Source organism: Lagenorhynchus albirostris, chromosome 7 (genome assembly GCF_949774975.1).
Source record: "Lagenorhynchus albirostris chromosome 7, mLagAlb1.1, whole genome shotgun sequence".
In the NCBI taxonomy this organism is placed as follows: domain Eukaryota; kingdom Metazoa; phylum Chordata; class Mammalia; order Artiodactyla; family Delphinidae; genus Lagenorhynchus; species Lagenorhynchus albirostris.
The window spans coordinates 12,213,995-12,236,124 of record NC_083101.1 but is presented as its reverse complement, the minus strand read 5'-3'; the positions used below and the strand labels follow the sequence as shown (position 1 = coordinate 12,236,124).

The 22,130-nt window shown below is 48.1% G+C and overlaps 1 protein-coding gene across 4 annotated transcripts in view; it reads left to right on the top strand.

Annotated features, from left to right (window-relative positions):
- The window catches only part of RABGAP1 (RAB GTPase activating protein 1), a 151,198-nt gene extending 135,022 nt beyond the window's left edge, over positions 1-16,176 (top strand). For all 4 annotated transcript variants that reach the window (XM_060154385.1, XM_060154387.1, XM_060154386.1 and 1 more), the window contains 6 exons: positions 14-124; positions 8,719-8,823; positions 9,891-9,974; positions 10,636-10,707; positions 12,914-13,111; positions 14,483-16,176. In XM_060154385.1, coding sequence (XP_060010368.1) covers positions 14-124; positions 8,719-8,823; positions 9,891-9,974; positions 10,636-10,707; positions 12,914-13,111; positions 14,483-14,605 — 693 coding nt within the window. In that variant the 3' untranslated portion in view covers positions 14,606-16,176. The remainder of the gene's footprint in view (positions 1-13; positions 125-8,718; positions 8,824-9,890; positions 9,975-10,635; positions 10,708-12,913; positions 13,112-14,482) is intronic.
- The last annotated feature ends 5,954 nt before the right edge of the window (positions 16,177-22,130 follow it).

The window sequence follows — 22,130 nt, the reverse complement described above, 5'->3', positions numbered from 1 at the left end:
TTTTACCCATCAGCGGGAGAATAGGCGTCTACAAGAAGCTAACATGAGGTTGGAACAGGAAAATGATGACTTAGCCCATGAGCTGGTGACCAGTAAGATTGCACTGCGAAAGGACCTGGATAACGTAAGTCTGACTTGTCTGAAGGGATGATTATATTGAAACACTTCTCCCTTAATCAAGTGAAATCCTGGAATTTTAGTGTTTGTTGTTCTAGTTAGTGTTTCCCTCTTATGATCCACCTTGCTCTTGTCGGTACTGTTCCCTCCTCTCCTTCAGGACCATCCATGATCTCATTAAGGCCTCCTTACCGCATTCTTCTCTCATTATACAGCAAACCCTGAACGCCTTTCCAGACATTGATTGAAAGGTGTTTCTGGCTATTCTTATGTTATTGCAATTGGCAGTAGCATTTAATCACTATAATTTCCTTAACTTACCCCTAAGACAAGAACAGATTTTGTCATCCTGCACATCACGTGCCTGTTGGATAAGCATTGCCAGTTGTAATAAAGCTCAGTGCCTCCGCAGCTTGCAATTTCATCAGGAATTTCTGTTGGCAGATATTCTGTTTTTCTTTGCTTCTCCTAATCTTAAAAGGTTTGAGATGGTGGCATTCCTGGCAGGGTGTTTGTCCAATTTCTATACTACAGGCTTCCCATAGTGCACTCTCTCATTCATGGTTTAGGTCGAGGTTGGCGAACGTTTTCTGTAAAGGGACAGATAGTAAATATTTTAGGCTTTGTGGGCCACATGGTCTCTGTTGCAACTATGTAACTCTGCCATTGGTGCCTACACAATAAATAAACGAATGCACATGGCTGTGTTCCAGTAAAACTTTATTTACGAGAATAGGTGGCAGGCTGGCTTTGGCACTTGGACAAAGTTTGGCAGCACCTGACTTACGTTTCCCTTCAGGCTCCTAAGATTACTTTTCTGCTTGTTGATTTTCCTGAGGCTCTGGAGATAGGCTTAGGCTATTGAGGGTTTACAGGGGACTTAACATAATATATTGAACCCCTTAGGACCTGTGAACTTCACAAGGTCCTTGACAGCCACCAACATGTATGAAAATATTGTGTACTACTGTATTTCTCTGACAGTCTTTGCTTTCATTAGATTCTCCAAGTGAGTCACATCGCAGATGAAGAGAAAGAGAGATGGCAGTATCTACTGGTTCTTATTACTTCTCTTTAGAAATAGAATAATGGAGTAAAATTTTGAACAGGTCTGGATTCTACCATCAGCTACTCTACTTTCAAGCAGGGTGAAGTGTGGGGAGGTGGAATAATAGCTGTGTCCAAGAGTATAGTGAGAATTACGTGATTTGGTGTGTATGAAAGTGCAGGAATTAGGCACAGGCAGTGTTGTTTCACTCTCTTTGTCTGATTGTCAGCTATAAGTAGCTGCAGGTAACTGGGAAGACTCCTTTTTCCAGTTTTTCCAGGGAGGGTGTTGCAAGGCCATTAGCCCTCAGTAACCAGAACCTGGAGATCCCGTTGCTTTTTGGTTTACCACAGTCTCCTTAGGTTGGAGTTTCCTCCCTGTGGTGCAGGTTCCCAGCATACCCTCTGATCTTCTTTGTAGAAACACTATGAGAATCATTCCCTCACTGTTCAGGCATTTCTGCCAAGTGAGCGGAGGGAGGAGGGTGTACACTGAGCAGGGTAATTGCTGAAGCAAAAATCACAGTGTGCACCTGTGATGGCTCTTCTAGCAGCTGTAGGTCATGCAGAAAGGAAGTGGAAAAGAAAAGAAAATGGGTCCTGTACTAGAGCTTTGTATTCTACAATGAAATTATATTAAGAGGCAACTTAAGATAAAATTCCAGGCAGATTTTTAGTTTGAGCTGTTGCATTTGCCAGTCTGATGGGACCAGAAGTAACATTGATGCTCTACTAGTTTAGGGTGGAAAATACACTTCTTAGGTTCTTGAAGCCTGCCTCTAAAGAGGGTAAGCCTTTTTTTAAGTTGTCTTTGCCTGGCACAGTAGTCAAAGAGCTAGGTTACATTTCTGGTATCAGAAGTGAGAAATAGTAAAAATAAGATGAATTCCCATTTACTCTATGATGATGTATGTGACAGGCACAGTGAGAAGCACTTTGTCAAACTCTAATATCTCTTATCCTTACCTCAGCCTTGTAACATGAGCCCCATTTATGGATAAGGATTTTTTAACAATAAAGAAACTTGAGACTCAAGAGAGAGGAAGGCACCCAGGAAGAAGCAGAGCCAGGAATGTAACCCAGGTGCATCTAATTGAAACACCCAGGCTTTTTCTGTAATGCCACACTGTCTCCAAAATAAATATGGAACAAGAAGCTATGGTTTGATGTCATAACTACATCAAAAATATACTGACACCTAACAGAACATTTCTTAAGCACTTACAGAGTTCTAGACACTGCTCCACGTGCTGTGTACTTACTGTCAAATCCTCCAAACAACCCTTGTGTAAAGGATACAGTTACGATCCCCATTTCACTGATGAGGCCAAAAGAGGTTAAATGTCTTACACAGTCACACTGTTAGTGGCAGAGCCCTTAGACTGCAGTCCAGCTGGCCTGCCGCTCTTAACTTGGCTCAGAGGAGCAGGAACCCTGTTGCCACTGGGGTCAAACTGGGGTCCCATCGTCCAGCCATCGACGATGCTGAGAAAACAGACCTTTTCACACTAAACGTTGAGTCCCTTTCCAAGTTAGTCTTCTCTCGTATCTTTTGAATCATCACGGAAAATCAGAGGTTCTGAAGTGAGGGCTGTGGGGTCCTCTCAGCGTGTTTTGGCTTCAGGGACTTAGATTTCTGAAAGAACTTCATCATGCCCTTTCACTCTTCCCTTTCTGCATCCCAGAGAAAAGCTCTCATATGTGGCTTATAGAATTTCCAGAACCCTCTTTGTATTTCCAACTGATTTTATTATCACTTTTGTTATTCCTCACCTGTCATTTCTGTTACTTGTCACAAAGCAGCTATGGAGAGATCCCCGGTCAGCTACTGAGTCCCTAGGTGACTCCATCCAAGCTTTCTCCTCTATGAAATGGGAGTAATGCATGGACCTGACATTAAGGCATTGGTGCTAAAGGCTGAGAGGGAACCTGTGGAAGGTACCTGGCACAGGGCTGATAGGACCCCACCTGAGTCCCCTCTGGCATGGTTGCTCTCTGCATTGAGACAGTGTAATGTGGGAGTGATGGAAACAGACTCAGGAGCTCAACTCCTGGGATTTGAATTCTGGCTCCACTGCATTCTAGTTCTCTGAACTTGAGCAGGTGGCTAAACTTTCCCCACTGAATTACTTTGGTCTCTTTATCAAAAATCAATTGACCTGGGCTTCCCTGGTGGCGCAGTGGTTGAGAGTCCACCTGCTGATGCAGGGGACGCGGGTTCGTGCCCCGGTCCGGGAAGATCCCACATGCCGTGGAGCGGCTGGGCCCGTGAGCCATGGCCGCTGAGCCTGCGTGTCCGGAGCCCGTGTTCCGCAACGGGAGAGGCCACAACAGTGAGAGGCCCGCGTACCGCAAAAAAAAAAAAAAAAAATCAATTGACCTGTATGTATGGGTCTCCTCGATTCTGTATCTCCTCCATTGATGTATACATCTATCGTTAATGCCAATACCACACTGTCATAATTACTCAGGTCATGGGAGTCCTCCAATTTTGTTCTTTTTAAAAAATAATTTGGCTATTGTAAGTAATTTGCATTTCTATATAAATACTAGAATCAGTTTGTCAACTTCTAGAAATAAAAGCCTTCTGGGATTTTGAGTGGGGTTGTATTGAATCTGTAAATTAGCTTGGGGAGTATATTAACATCTGAGCAGTGATTGAACCTTCCAATCCATGAATATGTTACAATTTTCATTTATTTAGGTCTTTTTCAATTTCAGCATTGTTTTCTTAGTTTTCAGTTTACAAGATTTGCACATATTTTAATCTGTTATTAAGGGTAATTTTTTCTTTCCTTTTTTAAATAAATTTAATTTATTTATTTTTGGCTGTGTCATTGGGTCTTCGTTGCTGCGTGTGGGCTTTCTTCTAGTTGTGGCGAGCAAGGGGTACTCTTCACTGCAGTGCACAGGCTTCTCATTGTTGCAGATCACGGGCTCTAGGTGCATGTGCTTCAGTAGTTGTGACACGCGGGCCCAGTAGTTGTGGCTTGCAGGCTCTAGAGCACAGGCTCAGTAGTTGTGGCGCACAGGCTTAGTTGCTCCATGGCATGTGGGATCTTCCCAGACCAGGGATCGAACCCGTGTCCCTTGAATTGGCAGGTAGATTCTTAACCACCGTGCCACCAGGGAAGTCCCAAGGGTAATTTTTTCTTAATTGCATTTTCTAATTATTTATTGCTAGTCTCTAGAAATACAGTTGATTACATGACCTTGTATCCTGTGACCTTGCTAAATCACTATTCTTGTAGCTTTTTTGTTTATTTTTTAGGATTTTCCACATACACAATCATATCATCTCTGAATAAAGACAGTTTTACTTCTTTTCAAGTCATTCTGTCTTTTTTCCCTTGCCTTCCTGCACTGACTGGGACCTTCGGAACAATATTGGATGGTGAGAGTGGACCTCATCACCTTGTTCCAGTTAGCTGTAGGTTTTCCATAGATCAGGTTGAGGAAGTTCTCCTTTCTTCCTGTTTGCTGAGAGTTGTCATGAATGGGTGTTGACTGATCAAATGATCTTCCTGGATCTGTTGAGGTGATTATTTGCTATTTTTCCTAATTCTCTTAGTACAGTGAAGTGTAGACAAACTGATTTTTCAGTGTACACAAACATTGCATTCCTAGGAAACGTGGGGTTTCTTTTTTCTTTTAAGATTTTTATTTGTATTAAAGATTTTGGTGTTGCTAAGGAATATTTGTCTGGAGTTTCTTTAATGTTTTTGTCTGGTTTTGATATCAGGGAAATGCTAGCCTTCTAAAATGAACTGGGAATTGTTCCCTCCTATTTTTTAAGGACTTTTTGTGGGATTGTTCCTTGATTAAATCTTTAATTCCCTAATGAAACCACGTGGGCCTGGAGTTTTCTTAGCAAGAAAAAAAAATTTTTTTTTTTCTTGCTGCGTTGGGTCTTCGTTGCTGCGCGCAGGCTTTCTCTAGTTGTGGCGAGCGGAGGCTACTCTTCATTGCAGTGCACAGGCTTCTCGTTGTGGTGGCTTCTCTTGTTGCGGAGGCTTCTCTTGTTGCGGAGCACGGGCTCTAGGCACGGGCTTCAGTAGTTGTGGCGCACGGGCTTAGTTGCTCTGCAGCATGTGGGATCTTCCCAGACCAGGGATTGAGGCTGTGTTCCCTGCATTGGCAGGCGGATTCTTAACCAGTGTGCCACCAGGGAAGTCCAGCAGGAAATTATTTAATTACGATTTCAGATATGGAGCTATTCAAATTTTCTAATTCTTCATGTGTACATTTTTATACTTTGTGCCTTTCAAGTGATTTATCCATTTCATCTTAGTTGTCAAATATATAGGCACAGAGTCGTTGATATTCCCTTACTCTTTTAATGTTTATAGGATGGATTTGTTGAAGTCTTCTCTCTTTCATTACTGATATGGGTAATTTGTGTCTTTTCCCTTTTTTCCTTAATCAGTCTACTAACTAGAAGTTTATCAATTGTGTTGATCTCTTTAAAACCAAGCTTTTGGTTTTGTTGATTTCTTTTTCTTTTATTGATTTCTGCTTTTTATTATTTCCTACTTTTCTTTTGGTTTAATTTGCTCTTTTTCTGGCTGCTTAAAGAAGCAGCTTAGTCATTGATTTGGACCTTTCATCTTTTCTAAAATAAGCATTTAAAGTTATAAATCTCCCTGAAGCACTATTTCAGCTACATCTCACACATTCTGATGTGTCGTGTTTTTATTTTCATTCACTTCTTGTGATTGCTTCTTTGATCTCTGAGTTAATTAGTAGTGTGTTGTTTAATTTTTAACTATTAGGGATTTGTCCCCGAAATTTTTCTGTTGTTGATTTCTGATTTAATTCAGTTGTCATCAGGGTACATATTTTTTCTGATTTTATTGCTTTTAAAACATACTCATGCTTATTTTAGGGCCTTCCATATTGTCTGATGGGTGAATGTGCCACGTGCTCTTGGAGAGTTTGTGTGTCCTGTTGTTGTCGGTGGGGCGTTCTTTCATGTCACTTCTGTCAAGTTGATTGACTTCCACGGATTTACTGCCTTTCTCTTTATTTGGTCTATCACTTACTGAGAGAACAGTGAGGAAATCTGTAACTCTGTGCACTTATCTATTTCTCCTTTCAGTTATGTCAGTTTTTGTTTTCCTGTAATTTGAATTTATGAATGCATTTCAGATTTACTGCCTTCTGGAGTGACTCTTTTATTGTTATGAAATGTCCCTCTTTGTCCATGGTTAATACTCTTTGTTCTGAGATCTACTTCGTCTGATGTTAATATAGCCATTCCGACTTTCATGGTATTTCATGGTATATCCTTTTCCATACTTTTACTTTTAACATATCTGTGTCTTTATATTTAAAATGGGGTTTTGTAGCCAGCATATAGTTGGATCTTGTTTTTTGAAATTTAGTCTGATAATCTCCTTCTTTTAATTGGAATGTTTAGACCAGTTACATTTAATGTAATTATTTATATGGTATATTTAACTCTACCACTTGCTGTTTGTTCTCCATTTGTTGTATTTGCTTTTTCTTTCTTTTTTCCCCTTTTCTGCCTTCTTTGGTTTAATTGGGTATTTTCATGATTTCATTTTATCTCCTTTACTGCCTTATTCGCAGTTCTGGAGCGCTCAGATCTCCAGAGCTCTACTCCACAGTTTCCAGCCACCTCAGCATCTCTGACCCCCTATCTCTGCCTCCTGAACCCTTTGAGGCATATGCTCTGTTTGGAACTCCTCACCCTGCTCCTTGGTCCAGAAGTGCCTCTAGGCAGAAAGCCAGAATGGTAGTAGGACCTTGCTTGTTTCCTTTCTCCCAGGAACCACAATTCTGCATTTGTTTTTAGTGTCAGCAAACAGTAGTTTTATGTATTTCGTCCAGTGTTTTGTTTACAGTGAGAGGGTAAATCTGGTCCTGGTTAGTCCTTTATGACCAGAAGCGGAAGTCTGGACTTGTGTTTATCGCCACATGTTGCCTCCTTATGTGCTTATGTAAGTAGAATGACTGTGCAGCAAGTGTGGTGCCATAAGAGGACCCTGGCTGGTCAGTCCAGTGGCCTGTGTGCACCTTCCTATTGACACAGCCTTGAGAGTCAGCTCTTGGAGTGATGGCACAAATGCTGGGCTTAATGTTGAGAGACCTGGTTTCGGATTCCAGCTCTGCTACATGCATTGTGCAAGCTTGGGGAAATCACTTCCCCATCTAAATTTTTTTCTAAGCTGGGTAATCAGGATGGGCCAGGAAGACTCTTGAGTCCATGACCTGGCTGTCCCGTACTTCTTAGAATCAGTCTTATCTACCATGGGAGTGATGGTGAGTAACTGAGAGAATATAAGTGTGTGCTACAGGTTCCAAAGTACTGTTCAGAAGATGTTAACTGGGTCCAGGGGAGAGAAGGGAGAGGTAACAGGATGTTCTGTTGATTAAAGTAAAACAGAATCTTTGACAGGACTTTATTCTTCTTTGTTATTTCCTCTTTTGTTTGATTCTTATTTCCATTTTGATTGCTACTGGGGTTTGAACTAGAGGTGATTATAAGCCACTCACCAGAAAGGACAGGCCTTAACTCCAGGACCCCATTTAATTGCACGCATATGCAAGTAACTGATGGCCTTTTGCACATCATGCCATTCTCAGTTCTCCATTTAAGGCCCCAGCCGCCTGGAACCTATGCCTCCCAAAGAAAGTACGTCAGAAGATGTGGTGTAGTAGAAAGCAGAGGGGCTCAGCTATACCACTTTAGCTAGGTGACATCTGAAATGCTCTTTAATTTCAGGGAAACCACCATCCATTGTCAAAGGAGGTTGGATATAAGGAACTGGCAAAGACCCTCTATATCTAGCACTCTGTAACTAGGAGCTTCCACCTCCTTTCCTTGACTGCCTTCTAACATGCTACAGTCTCTCATTCTTCAGTTATCCTTGGACTCTCCAGTGTCAGGGACTGTATTTGTCAGGTACAGGTGTATCATTTTCACTTGGACCCAAAGATCTGCCCACCAGACCTTTGCATGCTTTAGAAAAAAACTGGGGTGGAAGATGGCCATTTCAGATAATAAAAGGAGAGTGCTAGCAAAGGGGTGCCTTCCTTTGTCAGGTGACAGGGAGAGCAAAATGCAGAACTTATTTGATTAAGCAGAGCAAATACTGAGAGTTTGGAAGAAGAAAACCAGAATTTATTATTACTATTAATGATAATGACACCTACCTTTTGTTGAGTGTTTACTATATGCTAGGCACTGTGCTGAGTCCATTCCATGCCTTATCTCTCAGCTGAAGATCGTGAAGCTCAGAGAAGTTCTCAATGACTTGTCCAAGTGGCACACAGTCAGGGAGCAATGGGAGTCAAGACCAGGCTGTCTGACAAAGGCGAGCTCCTAGCTACTGCCGCGCACTGCCTCTGGGCAGGAGACGGGGCCAGACACTTGTGTGTGAGTGTAGTCTCAGCGTGACCTTGGGCATATCACGTCCCCTCTCTGGATCACAGTTTCCTCATCATCTTAAAATTGGATTGTTCTGGGTAATTCAAATCCCTTTCAGTTCTCACTTCTTGTTCTGTAACAGCACCTCTTAAATGTTTCAGGCTGAGGAAAAGGCAGATGCACTGAATAAGGAGCTGCTTATGACCAAACAGAAATTGATTGATGCAGAGGAAGAGAAAAGACGGCTGGAAGAAGAGTCTGCTCAGGTGAGGGGAGCTTTGCCCCTCCCACATTCCTCTGTGTCTTGCAAATGCTTGAGAGCTGGGAGTTCACTGGTGGCTTCCTGTTGGCACTGGAGAACCCAGAGACAGCTGGCTTCAGTTTCTCTCCAAAGGCCTTTTGTATTTACTGTGAAAAGCATAATGGTTCTTAATAATTAAAATGTAGGGGGAGACAGTGGGGCAAAGCCCATCCTTCACTGGGGCAGGAGAAATTCCTGTGTGTCAGCATCTGAGTGTGACAAGAGGGTTAGCATTTCTGCAAAAGGAAGGCAGACATCACGTAATGTCTGGCTCTTCCCCTACCTGTCCACCGACATCTCCCCCACAGAGCAAACTCTGGAAGGCTTGTCCTGAGCATAGCCCCTGGGCGCAGACTCACAGCCATAGGAAGAGCTTTGGGTGCTGCATGCCCCAGAGCAGGCGGGCTCTCCTTCACCATCCACCTTCTCGTCTCAGTCAGGCTGCCTGAGGTGAGAGATGGCGGGGCGCCTCCCACATAATCCATGAGGCACTGAAGGAGCAGCAGTCCTCCTGTTAGCTCTTCCTCTGCATTTGCTTTGTGTTACCTCTCAGCTCAGGATCCCAGGTAGGGCTGCACTGACAGGGAGGAACTTCAGCAAAAGCCGCAAGCTGAAAGTTCAGAAGTTTTGACTGTTCTCTCCTAGCATCAAGAGTAGGGTTAATGGGCTTCCCTGGTGGCACAGTGGTTGAGAGTCCGCCTGCCGATGCAGGGGACATGGGTTCGTGCCCCGGTCCGGGAAGATCCCACATGCCACGGAGCGGCTGGGCCCGTGAGCCATGGCCGCTGAGCCTGCGCGTCCAGAGCCTGTGCTCCGCAACGGGAGAGGCCACAGCAGTGAGAGGCCTGCGTACCAGGAAAAAAAAAAAAAAAAAAAGAGTAGGGTTAGTAGTGCTGAGAGTGAGGAAGAAGGGAGGGGAGTTACCTCCAGTAGGTCAGGCACTTTGGGGAAAGCCCAGCGCTAAGCGCGGAGTGCCAGAGCTTCGCTTGTATTTCCCTTAACATTCACTTTTGCTTTTCTTAATGTACGCAGTTAAAAGAAATGTGCCGTCGGGAACTCGACAAGGCAGAATCTGAGATTAAAAAAAACAGTTCTATCATCGGTGACTACAAGCAGGTGGGTCCGTGCACCCTGGAATTGGGCCGTGTTCTCTGGAAGCCCTGCTTGCCTGCACAAGATGTCTTCTCCACACCCACACGCATCCCTGCTCGGCGACTTGCACTGACGAGTCCCTTCGCTTCACTGGACAAGTTACCGCACTGCTTTTCAACTGTAAAATAAGGGAAATCATCGCTCACGCGGAGAACTGTTGTGAGGAGTCCATGAGATTATCTTTGTGGAGTACCTGGCATAGTTCCCTCACATAAGCAGGCACTTAATACATGGAAGCCCCCGAGTTCTTGGGAGCACTTCAGACTCATGACGTAGAACCACCTCTCTCCCCAGCGGGTTGCATTTTGAGAACGTAACTGAATTGGTCTTATTTCTTTCTGTACTGGGATCTCGTGCTGGCTCCTGAGTCTGGCAGTGTCTGTAAACATTGGCCATCGAGCGTGGCACTGATAGGTCCCTGCAGGTCCTAGGCCAGTGGATGCGGGGGTGGGAGAGCCAGAGGCACCTCTGCCCACCTGTCGTCTCACACCCGCTCCTGCTCAGTGCTGTCCCAGTTCCACTCCATAGTCCAGCTTCCACTGCAGAGCTCATCCCAAGCCCAAGTTGTGCGGATTATGACATTGCTGAAGAGATTGTCATTTTCTATTATGTTTGTTTTCTTCAGATTTGTTCTCAGTTGAGTGAAAGATTAGAGAAGCAGCAGACTGCTAATAAAGTGGAAATTGAAAAAATTCGGGTAAGTCTTCCTTTATCAAAGACATTTTATACCACCTAGTTCATTTTATGGCTATATTCAGCACAAAAAATTTGGGGAGGGAGTATTCTGCTTTTTTTTTTTTTTTAAATAACCTACCACTATTAGTAACAATACTATCTTTTTTTTTTAAATAAATTTATTTATGTATTTATTTATTTTGGGCTGCACTGGGTCTTCGTTGCTGTGCGTGGGCTTTCTCTAGTTGCGGCGGGCAGGGGCTACTCTTCGTCGTGGTGTGCGGGCTTCTCGTTGCAGTGGCGTCTCTTGCTGCCGAGCAGAGGCTCCGGGTGCGCGGGCTTCAGCAGTTGTGGCGTGCAGCCTCAATAGTTGTGGTGCACAGGCTTAGTTGCTCCGTGGCATGTGGGATCTTCCCGGACCAGAGCTCGAACCCATGTCCCCTGCGTTGGCAGGCGGATTCTTAACTACTGCACCACCAGGGAAGTCCCCAGGTATTCTGCTTTGATTCCAAAAATGAGGGAAGCTGATGAGTACCTGACAAGGTGGCTACAACTGACAACTGATATTCTGCCTCTTCCCTCTAGGCAGGGGATACAGATAAGACCAGAAGAGCTCTGGCATTAGATCTCAAAATACAAGTGTCCCTCTTCCTTACAAATTTGTGTAACGTCCTCCTCCGTGCTAACTTCACTTGTAAAAAGACAAAACAAAACACAGGAGCCCCAGGACTTCAGGTGTTGTCTGTGATTACTGCGGCACCCTGCTGAGGTGGAGGAGTCCTGCAGGTGACAGGCTGTGCTTGAGGGTGGGGCGCAGAGGCCAGGTCACTCCCCACACCGTTCTGTAGCAGGGGGACACTCGCCTTCTGAGCTCAATTCCTCTTGCTGTAATGGGCCCAGATACAGTGAGAACCTGAGTTTTTAATGTTTGCTTGCCAATTTGAGGGGTTTTGTAACTTGGTGCTTTCTTTCTTTATTATTAGAATACTTGTCAGATTTTACTGAGATGAGTAATTTACTGAAAGATACTTTACTAACATGTTTACAACTCTGGACAGAAACGTGGGGGAGTCCATGGCCATGTCTGCACAAACCAGCATTTCACCTGGAGCAAGATGATACCTGGCCTCCATTATAAGTAGTGTTTAACCAGCAGTACCTATTTTTTAAACAAAATTTATTTTCTGATGCTAAAACTAATAATAATGTTCATTGCAGAAAATTTGGAAAATAAGAGTAAAGGAGGAAAAAAAACCCTTATAATCTTATTACCCACAGACAACATCATCATTAACACTTTGGCGTGTATTCTTTCAGTCTTTGTTCTAACATAGAAAATTTCATTCACTCTAAGGCATTTTTTTCACATTCACATCTGAAATTGGGACATATTTTATAACTCATGGCTTTTTGTGGTTTAATTGGCAGAGTATTTTCTTAGAGGAAAACGAAATGATGTTTTCTTACAGTCATTGCCATCTTATTTTCATGAAATGTGGTATATCCTTGTAGCTATACTTTAAAGACATTTTTGTGTCCTAGTTTACCCAGCATTTAAACATTTTTACCATGTTACAAAAAATTCCTCAAGAACTTTTCTGAGGCTGTGTACTTCTTTGTATAAATATAGCACATCCTATTTAATTTTTCCCAGTAGCTGGATAGTTTATCTCCCCACCCCTTTTTTGTGTCTCTAATTCTGCAGTGAAATTCCTTGTATGTAAATCTGTATCTAGTCACTGCTTTTTCATTTTTTTTTGTTTGTTTGGTTTTTTTGGTTTTTTTTGCAGTACGTGGGCCTCTCACTGTTGTGGCCTCTCCCGTTGTGGAGCACAGGCTCCGGACACGCAGGCTCACCAGCCATGGCTCACGGGCCCAGCCGCTCTGCGGCATGTGGGATCTTCCCGGACCGGGGCATGAACCTGCGTTCCCTGCATCAGCAGGCGGACTCTCAACCACTGCACCACTAGGGAAGCCCGCTTTTTCATTTTTTTAGCCAAGGTTCCTAGAAGTGAGATGACTGGATCAAGACATAAGAATATTTGTGTTGCTTTTGGTATATAACACCAGGTGACTTTTCCAGTAGGTCATCTGCCAGTTTACAGAGAGAACACAGTTTTTCAGAAGCTGTAGTGCTCGGCAGAGAAGCCATCTCTTGGCTCCCCAGAAAGGAGATGCTCACACCTTCATGTCTTCTTTGTCTCTTCACATCTGACATTCAATTTCAGCAAAATGTGGATGACTGTGAGCGCTGCCGGGAATTTTTCAACAAAGAAGGGCGCATAAAGGGCATCAGCTCAGCTAAGGAAGTTTTGGATGAGGACACAGATGAGGAGAAGGAAACACTCAAGAACCAGCTGAGAGAGATGGAACTGGAACTGGCACAAACCAAGCTGCAGCTGGTGGAAGCTGAGTGTAAGATCCAGGTAACAGCTGCCTCTGTGCCCCCGGCCAGCCCTCTGCCCCTGGGGCGGCGGGACCCAGACCTGCACGGGGGCAGGATTTCCCTGGTGTGGGCTAGAAACCCCAGAAATGATCTTCATGGTTTGGGGTTTTTTTCCCTTTTAAACTTCTACCATAATCCTCATGGGAAGAAGCCCATTACTTGCTATTTACTAGTGGATGTTTAATTAGCATTTAGCCTGTCCTAACGATTGGACTTTCTCATAATGAGAATTATCCATCAAACTTGGAATCTTTCTGGTGGAGCAGAGAATGCATGATTTGAAATCACAGCTGCACCACCAAACTCTTTGACCTTGGGTTAGTGGTAACCTTTCACTTCAGGTTCCTCCTCTGCCAGTGGAGGTGATGAGGGGTCACTCTGATAGTTTGCTTTGAGGACTAAAAAAGATAATGCACGGGAAGGGCTCAGCACGATATCTGAGGGCTTCACAAATACAGGCTTTTGTGCCCCCGCTCCCGTCACTTACCCAGCTTTGTGACTTTGGACGTATTACCTAATTTATCTGGGCCTCCTTTCCTTATGGAGAAACTGGGGCTTGTTTTGTTCATCGTTACACTGCATGGCTAGTTCCATCAGGCCTGATGCTGAGCACAAGGTAGGCACCAGGCACAGTTTGCAGAAGGAACCAAGTTCAGGACTAAAGCTTAAGCCCTGGTCTTCGTACCACACACGGTACCTGGGCGTCTACTTCGCCCAGGCCCGGTTCCCACTGTTGGGGCTGCACAGCTAGCACGTGGCCTCCGTGACCGTCCAAGGTGGCGAGGAGAGGCCTCACCAAGGACAGTATCTGGGCTGTAGTCCGAGAGTGAGCAGAGGTTGCTGCTGGAGAAAAGACGGAACAGTGAGCCTTCCTGGTGGAGGGCATGGTGTGTCCAGCCGCACAGAGGGAGGAGAGGGCCTGCCTGGAAGGACCTTTAGGAAGTAGGGGTGGAAGTGGGTGCCAAGCTGGAAGAGTCTCTGCCCAGATTGTGAAGCATCTCGGACGTCTTGCTAGGGGGTCTAGGCTTGAAAGGCTCTTGCCGGAAATTAATGTTGCATTCTTAGGTAGAACATTCGGTCTGTCTCCTGGTATGCAGTGGGTGGACGGAGAGGGAGACGTTCAGGGAGGAGGCCGTTTTAATAAGTAGACGAGGCAAGAAATGAGGAGGTCTTAACTAGGAAATCTCCCAGAGCTTGAGGCACTCCAGATCTTTCTATGCCACTTTGAGAACTGGGGGAATTTCCAGAGCCCCCTCGAGAGGAAATAGACTGAATTCTTGGCTCGGCTCTGGGGAGGCAGTGTCATTAGCACTGGAGACCAGCATCCTCACGTACGTCGTTCTTCTTCCAGGACTTGGAGCACCATTTAGGCCTTGCCCTCAACGAGGTACAGGCGGCCAAGAAGACGTGGTTTAACCGAACACTGAGCTCCATAAAGACGGCAACCGGGGTTCAAGGGAAAGAGACTTGCTGAGAGCAGCTGCTGCCTCCAGACACCTTCAGAAAACATGACACCTTTTGTTGCCTTCTTTGGCCAGATGTGTGATTCTGTGACATGTCCCAGGACCAGAATGTACCTAAGTCAGATCCATAGAAGCATGTGGGTAGGTTGTTGGACCAGAGCTCATGAAGCAGGCAGCCTGTGCGGTAAGGCCCTCCTCACTCCTGATACTAACAGGCCTGCCGGCTGGCCTGCCACCCTGGACGTTCCAGAAAGCCACTCCTCCGTGTGACCTCCGGGCCTCTTCCCGGTTAGGTCAGCTCCTCACCCAGCCCAGCGGCTGAGTGACATTATCAGAGTCTGGGGATCCTTCAGGCCTTTGGTTTTTTTCTAAACCTTTAATCTTTTTTTTTAAAATACACATATTATTATATATTGGGGGAGGTGGGGCAGGGGATCGGTAGCTCAAATAATTATCTGCTCCAGTGCCAGCAAAGGGTCCTCCAGGTAGACATGGAGAAGCACTTTGTTTTAAATAGGAGGGTTTCATGGTTGTAGGTGAAGCCGCCTAGTTTTGTTAAACTAACTCTACGATGCACAGGTTTTTGGTTTGGCATTATTCACATGTTTCTGATCAATTCTATGCAACTCTCATAGTTCCTGTTGTTTTTAGTGTTAGCTGCCAAATGACTCCCCAGTGCTGGGGTGGGTGACTTGACCGACTGTCGAGACTGGATTAATCATAACGTGGACAAACCTTATTTTGCTTAATGTGTCGTGTGTGTGTGTGTATATATAAATATCTTTTCCCAATGCACCCAATTGACAGTGTTTAAATCCCAGACTAGGACTGATCTGCACAACTTAATTATGTGGTTATTTTGGGCACTTAATTTCACTCAAGGTTTGTCGGGCTCTGCTCTCCACCCTGCTGTCGCGAGAGCTGTGAAGAGCTCCCTCACTTCAAGGTTCTAGTGTTTTTGCACAACAGCTTGTACAAGTGAGAAAGACTCTGAGGTGTGTGTGTGTATGTATGTGTGTGTGTAAATGTGAGGATGTGCAGGACACACATGCCAAGAGGCCCCCGTCCGGCTCGCCTGTGTCCCTGCCTGCCGGGGCCCTCCCCGGAGTGAGGCTGGGTGCAAACCTCGCTGTTCAGATGGGCTGCAAGTTCTCGCTTCAGAACTATGGAATAGAGGTTTTAGCACCTTTTTTATAAACAAAATAACTTTAGACTTTTAATTTATATAGTGATATGCTGACAGGCTGTCTCGCAGATGACTTTGTCGTCTTCTCTGCGTGCAGTGTGGAGGTCGCTGGTTACAAGAGGCACTGGTTTGTACATAAAGACACCTGGGTTGTTTTGTATCTCTTTTCCTGTTGGCTGTATTAACGCTTGCTGAGGTCATCTGTGATCAGGGAGGTAACAAGCGGCAACCCCTGACCCCCAAACCATCCCCTCCACCGCTTTCTGTGTCTTTCTTGTTCAGTTACCAAAACAGCTGTAAGCCCATCTAAAACTAGGTGCGTGGACATTGTGCTAGGGTAGTTTCAGTGTGTCAACTTTATGAATTGAAATATAAACCAGTAAAATTGTATTACTATTTCTTTTGTTGGCTTTATTTTAACGGCATATTCATTAAATATTTTGGTACAAACAGCATTGCTTTGTAACAACCAGTTTTATCATGGTGTGCTCTTGCCTCCCTCCCACGGGCAGTCAGAGAAGACCACCCTCTGGGCTGGCAAATAGGTGTACTTGAGCACTGGGCAGCGCCTCCCCGTTCATCCATTCAGACACTTAATGAGCAGCTAATGTGCTCCAGGCCCATGGGGTGAGAGAAGACACAGGCTTTGTCCCCTGGGAGGCCTGTGCCTTCATCGTGAGCATTGCCTGTCTTGGAGAAATAAAGTGAGACATGACCTGTGTATTTGAGGGTTAGGGAAGTCTTATAGGAGGTAAGGGTGTGTGTGGTAAGACCTTGAAAGACAAAAGCATCTCACCAGGCAGAGATGGGAGAGGGAATTGCAGGCCCAAAATGTGAATGTGCAGGGGAAATGGCTGAAGAGCAGAAAGGCCGAGTACCCGAGGTCCAGTTATGCTCTGCTGGAACTTTCAGGGGAAGTGGTGGCATGGCCAGCAGGTACCTCTTTCCGAAAGCTCCTTTCTGTTCCCTGCTGGTCATCCCACACCGCGGCACCATAGGGACGAGGCTCCCAGACCCTCGGCCGTCCTTTACCACCTCGCCCCCTTCTCTGCAGCAGGAAGAAGAGCAGTGCTTCCCCAACCCGACGGTCCCCTCCTTGCTTGACCTGCCCTCCAGGACCCCCTACACCCAGCCTTTGGATGGAAGCGGGCTGAGATGCAGGCCATGAAGAAGGGAAGGTGGTGAGTGAGCCCTGCCCCATCTTCTCTCCGCTGAACTGAATCAGGGCAGGTGCCTAGCAAGGGGCCCGGCCATGACAGATGCTCTGCAGAGACCAGGACAGGGACTCCGGAGCACAGTTGGGATCCCTTTGCCGTTCACAGACTAGAAGGCATATTTCTGGGATCCACGTTCCTGGCCAACAAGGGCCAGAGTCCAGATGGGCCAGCCTGCTCCGGGCTTTTCCAGTCCCCAGGGTCCCAGTGTTCCGGAGTGTAGGGACTCTGCAGAAATCCTCATCCCAGCAGCTGTGCCCTGCCAGGAGAAAGGCGCCCATAGCCAGTCAGCCTTGGCACATGGGGCCTAAAGTGACTCCGGGACATCCGGAGAGAACAAGCAAGCTCCGCCTCGGGAGAGGGCGGGACTGGACGAAGGCTCATGGGCTTGGTGACTGGGAATCTGCTGGCGCTCAGGAAGGAAGGAGAGCAGAGGTGGGTGGGGTGCAGCGGAGGGGCCAGACCCAAGTGGGTTGAGAGGCAGGAGGGTGGGAAGCAGAAGCAGGTGAGTGTAGATTTCAAGAAGCCTGCTCTGCCTGTCACGTATTTCTATGTGACAGGCTGAGTAGACCATCTAGCAGGCCCTGTTGAACCTGAGCGGATCTGCACGGCCTGGTCATGATCTCTCAGGAGGAAGGAGGCAGCTCAGAATGAAAGGCAAGAGGCATCTGCCGCCCTGTCTGTTCTGAACCCCAAGTCCCAGGGGCAGGAGTGAACCACGAGAGGAGTGAAGGAAAGAGAACTCCATGGGAGCTAAAACTTAGTCCAGAACACCGCTCTCAGCTCTGAACTGACCCAGCAGTTGTGAAAACCAAGACATCTATGCAGGGGGGGGAGTAGGTAGGTGACAAGAGAGGAGAGTCATTTGGCCTCTCAGAGCCTGTTTCTTCATCTGGCTGATGGGGGTTTAAAAGGCTGTCTGTAGTGCTTCACTTGCTCAGAGAGATGCCTGATTCTGACCTTGGGATGCAGATCTTCTCCTAAGCTTCATTTGGGGGCTGATGAGACAAGTGAGCTCAGAATGGCTGAGGTGCTCACTCCCAGAACAAGAGGACCGAGCACTCCGTTTCCCTGCCCTTCCCCCACTTTTATAGGCGAAGAAATCGGGCCCATAGAGCGGTTCCTGGCCCAGACCACAAGGCTAGGACGTTAATCCCCATCTCTAACTAACTTCCAGTGACCAGCAGGGCAGCTGCTTTAAGATGACCACGTGGGCAGTAGGTGGGTGTAAACTCTCACAGCACTTCACTACAAGCAGCGTACCTGGGCCAAAAACCCTGAGTTCAAGGCTGGGCCGTGACCTTGGATGCTCACGTCACGTGGATAGGTCACTTCACCCTCCCAAGTTGTGTGTGTGCCGTGGCTTCGGTGCCCATCTCGGTCTCACACGGGTTGCTGAGCTACTGTTAAGCTCCTGACCCTTCCCCTGTGTTCTCCCCCCAGTTGTCGCAACACCCCTGTGAGTTAAGTGACGTTATCCCCAGATTTGAAAGTGAAGGTGAAAGGCCCGTGATGACGAGATCTGGGATGTCAATGCTTTGTACCAGGTACCACCACCTCCACCTTCTCTTCCAGGGCCCCAAAGCAAGGAAAACAGTGCTCCTCCCTCCACACCCCGTTTTCAACTCCTCTTGCTGTTCCCTGTGCCAGTCACGGGCCAGAGGGTGGGAGTGGGGCCCCTGGGAGGAAGCAGCAGCGGGCCGGCCTGGCCGGCTCTTCTTTCCATCAGTGCGCTGTGGTTGTAAAGCCCAGGGGACAGTGTGCAGAGCGAAGGCGGCCCTGAGTTACAACACACCCAGTGCCTTCGTCCACTTACCTGGAGGGCAGCGACAGGCCCGGCCTGGCTCCCTCCAAGACCTGCGTGGGCCGCCTTTGTCCTTCTTCCTGGGGCGGGCAGAGACCTTACTGTAGTCTTGGAATTACTGGGGTCGGTCGACTGCAGGAACCTCACAGGGGGAGCAGTAGGAAGAGCTTTGGCTTTGTTTTCAAATTGCTGCTGCCATTTCGAAGTCCTACTCCCTCGGGTAAGTCCCTTTATCTTTGAGCCTTAGTGTCCCGATGTGTAATATCTGCCAGCTCTGGGGACAGGGGTCAGGGGTCAGGACTAGGAGGAAGGCAGGTGTGTGAGGGGCACCCGGTGAACGCTGAGCTGAGCTGAGGCGGCGGCACTCACACCACTCGCTGCACCAGGGGCCCGGGTCAAAGGTTCAGGTTGAGTAAACATTTGGCACCATTAGCAGAGAGAGACGGCAAACAGGAATAGGAATGAGGCCTGGCCCTCTGCATGAAGGGAAGATTCTTCCACATGTGCTGAGCTGGAGAGTCAGGGCCAGGAAAGGGGTTCTGCACTTGACCCTTTCATCAGTCAAAGCCAGAGTCAGTCCGTCCTGCACAGAACAGTGCAGCCCCTTGCTGTTGAAGACAGAAGCTTTTATTTTTATTCATCCAAATGGGGAAAATGCAACATGTCAGGGCATTACAGACAAGCTGCAGCAGCCAGACAAGAGGGTCAGTCTATGGCAGAGTCCAACACAGTCAGTGCACAGGAGCCGCAGTGTGGGCGCTGCCTGTGGGAGTCGGGGTGCAGAGTCCCTTTGGGTGAAGGCCAGGCGTCTCTGGGTGAGGCACTGGTGACAGTCCACACGTGCAGGCTGCTGCTTCAACCACGCCGCAGGTTGAAAGTTCGGAGTCCTACGTGTAATCACTGCCCCAGAGAGGGAGGACAGTCCAGGGTGGTCGCGTTCTCCAATGTTTTTTTTTTAACATAATACACAACATGACGTTATTGCCAGGGACTCTGCACTGTAATTATACTATGTACACTTGTGTATCCAGAAAAAACAGTAAATAGATACAGATTGGTATTTTAAATAGATTTCTTAAAAACTACCTTGGCCATCACCAGACCAGAGAGAGAGCAAGCTGTATATAGCCAGGAGTCCGATGTCACGTGTGTAACTGTGCAGGAAACTGGGAAAGGTTTTCTACCCACAACTAAACGCAGCCTTCTCCTTGCCTCCTGAACCCCCATCCTGGGGCCAAGGAAGGGCTACGACTGAGCAGGACCCCTTCCTCCTTTGTGAGGGAAGCCCCTTCTTGAACAGCTCAGGGCTTCAGGTCTAGACTGGCTGCCTCCTGTCTCCTTCCCAGACAGTGAGTTCTGCTCGGAATGGGTGAGAAGCGAGTCTCAGAGGCCGCTCTCCGGGAATCCTACGCGGCAGGGAGACCCGGGTGCCTGCACTGTGGGGCTTAACAGGCAGAGCCGGGCCCCAGGCCAGCCCCTTCCCTGGTCCTCCTGCCTCACTGTCCCTGGAAGTGCCCTGGCCCTGATTAGGGCTCCCTCAGGAGACCTGCCTTTTCCTGAAGGTGTGACTGGGCCCCAGCCAGCCACTTAGACCAGAGGTTCAGCACAACAGGCCAAGATGGTCCCTAGTCAGAGGTCTGAGTTGACAGATACTTTGGGGAAAAGAGGATCCACACTGCTAAGAGCTGAAGTAAATGAAGTCTGCCCAACGCAGGTGGCTCATGACTCATTAGAAGACATCAAGAAGGACAGAAGCAGAGGAGGTGTCCCACCTTGACCAAGCATTCCCTTTGCCGCCTCAAGCCCCTGGGAAAGGAAGTCTGTGTGGAGGCTGGCGACAGCTCACAAGACACGCAGAGCCACGCTTGATTCCCGGGAGATGCGGAAAGTAAGGCCCCTGGTCAGGAGCCCTGAGGATGCCTGTTGTCTGAGAAGCCACCACAGTAAGTGAACGAGGGGACAAGCGGTACTCAGTGTCCCCTCTGCAAAGTAGGGGTGCAGTGTGAACCCCACCTGACCGCACAGGGCTGGCCTGAGCAGGAGACACTGCCATGGTCAGGGAAAGGGACGCATCAAACACCAGCACTGCCAGCCTGGCAGGTGAGAGAAGAGGTGTTTCAGGAATCTGACTAAACCCCACACCGTGCCTCGTGTGGGCCATCATCACAGCCTGGGCGTCAGGGCCGCGGCCGAGGGAGCCACTGGGGGGAAGAGTCGAGGAGGCTCACAGAGCGGCACGGACACGTCAAGGAAAGGAAAGGAGCGCCAGCTTAACTGCAGCTTAAGCCCGTCACGCCGGCGGAAGGGAGTGGGGGAAGAGGCTGGGCACGGAAGGTGCTGCTTCCTTGATTAGGAACTACAAGTGGAGAAGACAGTCCTCTTAGCTATCTAAACTCCTACCCTTATCCATGGTTCATCTTCACGAACAAAAATTTTAAAAAGTCTTCCCAGAACAGCAGAAATATCTAGGTTAGAATCAAAAAAAGAACTTTCAGACCATCATCTGTTTCCCCAAGCAGGAAAGTGAGACAGATGGCATCTAGCTTATTATGGCCGTGGGCCAGGATGGCGCAGGGGCCAGGCTTGAGCTCCACGAGGGTCTAGGGTGCCCCAGACACAAGCCTCCCTGTGAGGCCAGAGCCGCAGCACAGGCTGAGCTGCCCGACGAAAGACCACAGCTGGCGGCACATCTGGCTGGGCCAGGCTTGCCTCTGTCTTTGCCGTTCCAGGACCCCAGAAACACCTCTGGAAGACCCGGGCTGTGCCCCTTAGAGATGGTAAGTTACGTGCCCGCTGCCATGCTGAGAGCACCGCCCCCGGAGCCTGAGGAGCCCCACGGCAGCAGCCCGCGTGCCCTGGAGCCGTGGCTTCTCCGCGACTCTTCCTTCCACGACCCTCTTCCGGCCTCAGCAACGACCAGCCGTGCCCTCACTCAGAGCAGGCAGCAGCAGTGCCCTCAGGCAGCCCACCACCCACCTGCCTGAGGCCCTGCCCACGTCTGCCCAACGGCTCAGGGCAGCACCAAAGCCCTCACCTGCTGGCTCAGTCCCCAGGGGATCCACAGCCACACGAAGCTGGTCCACGGTGCGGCGCTGCCAGAGCCGTGCGGGGAGGCCCCCCGGGGTCAGCACCGCCACACGCCCCCGCCGTGGGGCCTCGGGCAAGCGCCTTCCCTCCTCGAGCTGCCCCTGATCCTCACCCACTCTTACGGGCCCGTGCGGGTTTCAAGGAAACGGCATCTGCGCAGCCTCTTCACGGGCTTGTGAAGCCAGCACCCTCCAGGCTTCTGTCCACGTCAAGGGAGCACGCTGGCAGCTCGTGCCCCTGGAACC